This window comes from Mercenaria mercenaria, chromosome 17 (assembly GCF_021730395.1).
Source record: "Mercenaria mercenaria strain notata chromosome 17, MADL_Memer_1, whole genome shotgun sequence".
Lineage (NCBI taxonomy): Eukaryota > Metazoa > Mollusca > Bivalvia > Venerida > Veneridae > Mercenaria > Mercenaria mercenaria.
Genome location: NC_069377.1, coordinates 34,626,556 through 34,635,347, shown reverse-complemented (window position 1 = coordinate 34,635,347; position 8,792 = coordinate 34,626,556). Strand labels below are relative to the sequence as shown.

The 8,792-nt window shown below is 32.4% G+C and overlaps 1 protein-coding gene across 2 annotated transcripts; it reads right to left on the bottom strand.

Annotated features, from left to right (window-relative positions):
• Positions 1-945: 945 nt before the first annotated feature.
• Positions 946-6,066, bottom strand: LOC123536556 (metalloproteinase inhibitor 2-like). 2 transcript variants are annotated; one of them, XM_053527653.1, is made up of 5 exons: positions 5,906-6,066; positions 4,934-5,049; positions 3,253-3,341; positions 2,524-2,623; positions 946-1,352 (listed from the first exon to the last, which is right to left on the bottom strand). In XM_053527653.1, exons 2-5 carry the CDS (start codon positions 5,037-5,039, stop codon positions 1,213-1,215), a joined length of 435 nt encoding a protein of 144 aa, XP_053383628.1. In that variant the 5' UTR covers positions 5,040-5,049; positions 5,906-6,066; the 3' UTR covers positions 946-1,212. The 2 variants fall into 2 exon arrangements, with proteins under 2 accessions (XP_053383628.1, XP_053383629.1); XM_053527654.1 differs by lacking the exons at positions 4,934-5,049; positions 5,906-6,066 and adding an exon at positions 4,444-4,822.
• Positions 6,067-8,792: the final 2,726 nt, after the last annotated feature.

Sequence of the window (8,792 nt, the reverse complement as noted above, 5' to 3'; positions counted from 1 at the left end):
TAATAGTCGTCGCTTGCTCATGCTTTATCTTGCTCTTAAAAGTGTTTCTCTGGATGCAAAATCGTTCAATACGTACGTTTACGGTTACATTTGTAAATATTTCTATTTAACAGCGTGATCCAGCGGATACTGTTCCGTTTAAAAGTGTTTGCACACATAGCGTGAAGAAATTTTATTTATACTGTTTTGTAATTTATTAATATGGCGTGGGTTTAAGAGTGAGGTCTAGTTTAATCCCCCTGCGTGTTTGTATCTGTTTACTACTCTAGTGTTTTTTTATCTTCGTAATCATTTGTGTTTATGTATATGAGAAAGGAGGATTCGGTGCGTCCCAGGAATATAGAAAGCAGACCATCAAGCCAGCCAAGGTAAATGACAAATATACTAAAGCTAAAGATATCAATAAGTCGTCTCAGGAATATAGAAATCAGGCCGATCAAGCCAAGTTAAATGACAAATATACTAAAGCTAAAATGTTCTTATTTGTTTAAGATACGCACACTGTAAAGATGTATATTAACCCAGAATCCTGATTCTTTCAAGCAATAAAGATGTGTGGTTTATCTTATATAAAGTCAACGTTTAGTTATGGCAAGAAATATTGATTTCAATTTTACATTATTCTACAAGTCAAATGTCGCTGTTATATCACACGTTTGTCTAGACTGTAGCAACCTAATTTGTTACACTGAATGACCGTGCAGTATAAGCAGAAAACGCACAATCTTTCTATGGACATAATAAACAGTCAACACAATTGCATAACACATTTTGTACATTGATCTGGACATGTATTAAACAGAATAACAATCAAATAAATCCTTTAAAGTAATTGTAAGTTTTAAACTTACTTATAAAACACTCAACTTCAGTTGAATCAGTCGATTTTAACTGAGAAATGCTCAGATATCCGTACGTTATAAGGAATAATTTGAAGTAAAGCAATTGGAATTTAATCGCTCTTTATTCAATACTTATTACATAATAATTATTAATTTGCAAAATATGCCATTTAATACCCTTTTATATCTTATTAAAGCTACTTCTTATGCATGATGTTATATTGTATTTTCAATTATTGCATGCAATACTGGTATTTCCAGGGGAACATATATATATATATATATATATATATATAGATATAAGATCTTCGTAAACACTCGATTGAAATGTCATTCAAGTTGCGTTAATTCGTGTATGTGCGTAAAAGTTTTAAAATACAAGTTTAATTTTTTCTGCAGTGCAGGTAGGAGGAGACATATCCTTGATTTCTTTTATGTAGTCGCAGGATCCTGTCACCATCCTTGTCTTTTTCTTCTTACCTTTTGCTTTTAGGATATCGGCGTAATACCCTGAAACAGTGCATTAATTAAACATATTTTTAATAATTGTTTTGTATAGTCTCGTTTTGTACGAGACAGCGCGGTAGTTGCTATACCTACCGGATCCTAGTCTTTGTTTGATAAGATATAATTTGTTTTGAATTTATCATCAGCATGATATTTACTATACCATGTTATTGTTGTATACAAATAATTTGTCCTCCTGTTAAATTATGTGCCAACGATTTATTTACAAAGAAAAAACAACAAATATGCATGTGGCCAAATATGAAACAAAGGGTATGCAAAAACCCCTATGGTATACATTCTATAAATGGTTTAGAATTTATTATTGTGTTGACATCTTGGAACAAATTTAAAGTTCTGCCTTTTTAAAAATAATACCTACATAATATATGGAACGTTAAAAAGCATGCCAGCAAAGCGAATGTTTCTGAGTATGAAGCATATCCTTACTTGGATGAAAGCAAACATAAACAATTTACTTCTGTAAAGGTTAAGACTGATTAGCAATACCCGGAGATATGAAAAATAATAGAAAGCTTATTTCGAGCCAAGCAAGCATATTTTGGTGGTTTTTTATACTCCATTGCATCCTTGCTGGAATTTAGATTAGATCATTTCCCACCTTAGGGGGTGAAAGTGGGGGGTGGGGGCAAACATGTACACTAGTTGGATAAGTTAATATATATACTTTTCCTGGCAGTCCCAACCATTCCCTGATTTTCTAGTGGCTGTCACTTAGAATAACAATACAATGTATAGAAGACATTGAAATAAGAAAAATAATTATCAGTGTTTTCTAATGACTTAACAAGTAAGCCTATCAGAACTAGACCGTCTAAATGTATGCAATTATGTCAAACATATATAATATATATACATATATGTGCACTGTTCACTATTCAGTCAGTACATTTTCAGTGAACACCCCCTTGTCAATGAATAAAAAGTAGAACTGCCCAATTCAATGATGGACCAATCCATTTTAGAAATTGAGCAGGGTAAATGTATTATCATTTCATGTGCCTAATGTTTTCCTTCTATTAATTAAATGTTCACAATTTAACGACTTTAAACGTATTTTTAAAACATTCGAAACTCGCCAAAATGATATTGTCATCTACATTTTTAACTGAATATTCCAGTGTTGCGAACAATAAGATATAGTATACTCAACCTGTGACAATGTAATAAGTGTCTGCCTTCAACTTCACGCCGCACAAAGAACCACCTTTATTTGTAAACAAGAATTTCTCTATCACCTTTCGTTCGCCAGCCTACCAGAAGATTTTTAAAACAAAACAACAAATGAAAATGTAAAGAAATCTATATTCCAGCCGCATTCCCTAAACATTACATCCATAATGATGATACATAAATATGTCATATGACGACCGCACATAAACATTCTTATGCCAACCGACTGATATACAGGGGCCTCAGAGGCCGAGTGATTAAGATCCAGTCACTTTTCCATCTCCAGTGTAGGCTGGAGACCTCGCTCGGGTTGGCTGAATTCTTTATGCGAGAAAGCCATCCAGCTTGCTTACGATAACTCATGTAATGCCTGAAATAATACTCAGAGGAAAGAGTCAGGCGGTTTACCTATGTGACACAAAGATTGTAAAAGAATTGCCTTTTAAAACGAATGTTTTGGATACGTTTTACGAGTATATCATAATGAAATACGGTATTTACCTTGGCATAAATCCAGCAATCTAAAAATATTTTCTATGTAATAGTTAGTGTATAGATTCCTTTGCAAAATGATTAAGACGTGACTGTTTCTTTCTTATTGATTGGTTACTTCGTTCTGACTCCTCTGACAATTACTAGATTTGCTATAAAATTAACAATAATATATGGCTTCAATTTACAATTCAAGATAAAAACGAGACTTTCTCACCTGTGATTTGAAGGTTTCCAAAACTTTTATTTTTATCTTTATATGATTTCTACGAATCTTTCCGCCGTCCTCTGTTTTAATCAGAACGCCTGAAATTGCACAACATTAACTTTGTAAAGATGTTCGTAAAACCCATAACATGAAATATCACGAATATCTAGGTTTATTGTTGGAAAAACAATGTTACCCGCTGATTTGTCCCTTTTGGTATTAGCGCCGTTTTTCAAAAGAATTTCAGTAATATAGCAGCGGGACATTAACCTATTATTACCTGGTTTTGGAATATGTTTCAGGCTTTTATTACATCTTGTACATTAGTTCATGATTTGGAAATATTGTCATATGCAATTGTTATATCATTATATTTTGTATAATGACACCGTAGATTCAAATCTCAGGCAAAGTGTATATTCTACCTTATAATAGACTACATGTAACAACAATACTAGTAAGACTATGATAGAATCTAGCTCGTCTTCCAACACCGAAACTTAAACTGCATTATACCACAGAAACATATTTAAATTGTCTTTGCAAAAGACTGTTATGTTTTTTACATCTTATAACAAAAGAAGTTAAAGGTTTCAATATATTTGTAGGTGACACGTAAGTAAGGAATTATTGGGGAAGACGGATTTCATCACGTGTTGAACGGTTCTCACTTTCGCAAATAATACACGATTAAGTGTTGAAATATGGTTAAAATGTAGTTGTTTTCCATTCTTTATATTTCGTGTATAATGAATTTAGAAAATCATTTAAAACTACTCTTAGAATATATGTGTAAATATAGCCTGTCATTTATGTTATGAAATATGGGACATTTCAAGCACAGACACTTGGAAGTCAGGTCTCCCTCACACTGCTGTCCCTGCCAAACTTCAGCCAATATTTTAAGCATTTTAAATCACACAGAACGTATAACTCGATCATTGAATATGTTTAAGAAATAATAAGTTCCAAATCGTGGTTTATCGTAGAATAACCCGTGTTTTATGAGTTCTTATGCATAAGAATATATCACGAACGCCGTAGGCCTGAGTGATATATTGTTTCGCATAAGAACGAAAAACTCAGGTTATTCTACGATAAATCACACTTGGGAACTTGTTATTTCGATTGTAACACGACATACTAGTATCAACAGTGTTAGAAAAAATGGTAACTACTTTTTACGACCGTGCTACGCACCTGGATCGGATGACGTCACTGCACGCGCATGGTTATTGCCGAATAACCCGAGAAAGATTTTGCTCTTCATGTTTGTAGGTTATTTGCTGGTCGTGTTAGAATTTGTAATATATTTCGGACAGAAATGTCCGTATATCTGTCAGTCATATTATTCCATATTCAAGCGCATTTCACTGCCAATAAAAAGTATTTTTGATATTTGTCACTGCGAAAATATCAAAAAGATTTAAATGATATAAATAGAGAAGTTAGTAAAGAGTTGAGTAAAAGAATAAAGTGCGAGGCTCCGCCGAGCGTTTTATCATTTTTATTCAACGAGTTTAATAAATTTAATGTGGAAAGACATTAACGTAATATTCTTTTTATTACATGTCAGTTTTTCCTGCAGAAACATCAATATTTTGCCTTTCGTTATAGACCAAGTAAATTCAACCACCTTCTCATATACATAGAACGACGTCAAGCTTTATTACACATTTCATTTCCTTACCATACTCTGCATTACAGAATTTTTGGTCATCTGACTGTGGAATACAGGAACATGAATATGCGTACCCTAGCCACGAAGATACGAGTAGTACAGCCAGATACTTCATACCTGTTGCTCTGTGTAAAATATGTACAAAATCTTTTTTATTCATACACTTTTGTTTTTTATAATAAATTATGTATGTTCAAATAAATAACGAATACTTTATCATGAAGAGTCATTTAGAACTCTTTGCAGTGGTGCTTAAACGTATTCTGAAAAGTTTTTTTTATCATAGTTCTAACTTACCTTGATTATCTTTTGGTTCGAGGCCTAAATTTCATAATTATCAAAAAGAAACGAAATTACAAAAAGCATAATATTCACCCAGCATCTATGTGTATAAACAGTATTGCATGTAAGGACGTAAATAGTATACACTTGATAAATGCATAACTTAGTATGAACTTCTGCTAATACTAAAACGAGCAATTTATTACATATCTTAATTTTTAACCGTGTAGCATCTCTACATATACAGTTATTTTATGTATAGCAAAAATTAAATTTCAGTCAAGAATATAAGATCAATAACAGAGATTAGTCAAGAATATTTTTAATATGTAAAATATATTAGAAGATCAGTCAGAAATATTTTGAATAGTTTACGTAAAAATGAATATCAGTCAAGAATTTTTTGAATAATTTTTTTTTATGTAAAAACTTATAAGAGTACCAGTCAAGAATATTTTGAATATGTAAACATTTATAAAAAATGGTAAGTCAAGACGCATTTATGACTATAAACAAAAACGAATAAACGACGCTTAAGCAGCGTCTAAAGTGCAGTGGGGAAAAATGACTGCAACAGGATTCCTAACCTTTTCCGAATTCTTAGAAAGTTAATATGTGTTTTCTTTTAAAAGAATAAAACACATCACTAAGAAAACAGCAACATTTAACTTGAAATTTTATGAATAAAATCTTACTTACTTAATTTGTAAAATTCTGATTTCAGTGTTGTCAAGAAGTTATACCTACAAAAACTGATGAAACTTCCCTCGCAAGATCCAAAGTATTTATTGAAGTGGTGTGCGTACCTATTTATAGTTAAACTATAAGGCCACAACAAAGCAATAGATAGTTATTGTGAAAAATGTCCAAAAAAGGACGTAGCAAGCAAGCGAGCGATTTTTTATGTATTTTTCTCTCAATTTTGTGCCGAGAATATTCTACATAAAGCGGACGTTTCTTTTACTGGATATCAAATTGCCGACGACATGGTGGTCGGGCAGATGGATGGATGGATGGGCGGCGTGAAGATTTTTTATTTTCATTGAATTTCGTTATCTGATACCGAAATGAAACTTAGTCACTAGGTAGCTTATAGTAAGATCAAGGTTGGGATTGCATATGGAGTCAAGATCAAGATCTCTCCTAAAAATAGGAAACAAGCAGTTTCTACCAAAAATCTTTAGTTTGAATTCATGTATTGGAACTACACTTGACCTATTGGTAGCTTATGGAAAAGCTTTTGGGGTTTGTGTGGTCACGTTAGACGTTAGCATATTAACTTAATTAATATGTCTACTTTAAAGAGTCCGCCGTTGTGCAGTAGTGTAACATGCTGGTTTAATATACCTTTTGGGAGGGCATCGGACGGGTAGTAATATGAATACTAATGTGCGGGCTTTAAGTTGTTTTTGTTTGCTCTTCTTTTTCTTGTTGATTTGGTTTCCTTTCTTTTTTGTTTTGCTTTATTATTTTATATTTTGATGCAATAAGGTCAAGGTCACTTTTACTAAAAGTAGAATAAAACATTTTCTTTTCTCTGAGTTTTGGTTTTATTATATTACATCAGTTAGGATTGACATACTGTCACCAAATTTGATATATAGCAAGGTTATACAAAGACCTAGCATGGCATTTTGGTAGAAATAGAAATAAAAATGATTTCCGCCCAATAACTGTAACAAATGCGATATTGCAATTGAACTTAGTAATGCAGGTAGCTTGCTGCACAGAAAAGTTTGTGATTGTTTGTTTGACCTCTAGGGTCGATGTCACATTGAGGTCAGGGTCATTGAAACTAAGAATATAGAAATTGTTTGAAAATATTGATTTTCGTTGAATTTCTTCTATAGTAATTTAATTAAATATATCAAAAGAATTGTACAATATCGCTTTTTTTACTGCAACAGCGCAGTGTGGCTTGGAAACAGACGTCTAGTAATTTGCTTAAAAGTACAATTTACATTTGTTTTTAAAACAGGGCGCTATGCTTGGAAAGCATCTTAGTTGAACTCTACTGTTCTGAAAAAGATGATTCTTGTTGTTTTGAGTTGTTGTTGGATGATGATGACCATTTATAATTTGTGAGTGTACACACGAATACATTTGTATATAAAATATGCATAATCATTTCATACACGACCGTTATGTCATACGATATGAAAAACATACAAGACATCGAAAAGCGTAAATCCAGAAAGTCTGAAAAAAGGATTGTGCTGTAACTTTTTTTAAATCAAAACTTGGATGTTCTCATTTGTGAAACTTGCTTTTACCTTTGACTACACCAGTCGTAGAAGGTATCTTCGTTACTTTAGTCATTCTTGGATATTATGTCAATTTAATGTAAACTAACTTATAATGGAGTTGCTAGGTGAATGAGAGGAGTTGAACATTTAATTACCTCTTATAAACAAAATTTAACTGGGACTGCTTTGTGTTTGCTCGGTTACAAAAGTTTCATGGCGATAACATTCTCTAGGTCTGGACCAAAGGGCAGAGCTAATTATCCAGACAGGTAATTCTTGTTAATGGGTGATTCTATGCAATCGAGAAGTCTATCGTTTAGCATAAACAAATATTTTGTGAAGATCTGTCTCATAAAGGAAGTCTTTGATGCAGACATTCTGAGGAACGACTTATCAATTCCGTTGGCCTAATGATAATATCGAAATGATGTAAAATGTTTTATCTAGTATTACTCATATTTACTTATATTTGTCATTGTTTATACAAGATAATATCTAGCGTTATAATGAGTCAATTGCCTCCTACTTTCCATGTGCTTCCAAAACGTTCAATTAATAGCCTTCCAAACAATAAAAGAAGTTGTCGGCTTCTAAACTTCTTCTCTGATAAATTTATTTGTTCTTGTAATCGGATTGTGAAATGTCACATATGAATAAACATGATGAATGCAATAAAGATGAACATGAGACATAAGAAATTAAAAAATAAACAAACGCGCAAGAGAACGATTGATCTTGAGTCATGTGATGAAGATAAAAATCAAGGTAATTCAAACCTACAGCCAGATGGTGTACTAATATTTCATGAAAGCTGCATGTGATACGAAACAATCAACAGACAAAAAAACAACAAAGATATCCAGTAGCAAAATCGGTATACAAAACAAGTGCCCACACAAACCGAACATTAATAGCAAACTATGTACGTTATTAATATTGACAACAGAAATATCTCTAAAATAATGGTCAGCACAATTTGAAGGGTAGAAAGATGTTGCGATCTTTAGATTTTTATCATGCATATCTTCAAAGATATCAACAAGTCGCCCTCTGGAGAATCCTAGATTATTTCCCGCGCTTCTGACATTTATCGGGTTAAGCGGTAGAAAAAATTGCGTACAAAAATAGTTTGCTATATTTCAGTATATGAATAGTGAAAATTGACATAGTAAGCAAAATTAAGAAAATAAAATTCCGCATCAACGACTTCTTTTATAATTACGCATGGAATTTTGAATTAAACCCTGTCATTATGCGACTACGCTGAAAAATATATATAGCCAAAGTAAAACATGACACAGACGACGAGAAATACTCCACGCTGTCTGGATGATATTCTA

What these genes read in the sequence shown, in the direction of transcription:
- LOC123536556 (XM_053527653.1), bottom strand. Translation starts at nt 5,039, where the DNA reads ATGAAGTATCTGGCTGTACTACTCGTATCTTCGTGGCTAGGGTACGCA. An exon ending in ATTCTGTAATGCAGAGTATG is followed by an intron (nt 3,342 to 4,933) that starts GTAAGGAAATGA and finishes GTGCAATTTCAG; the next exon opens with GCGTTCTGATTAAAACAGAG. An exon ending in TGGAAACCTTCAAATCACAG is followed by an intron (nt 2,624 to 3,252) that starts GTGAGAAAGTCT and finishes ATCTTCTGGTAG; the next exon opens with GCTGGCGAACGAAAGGTGAT.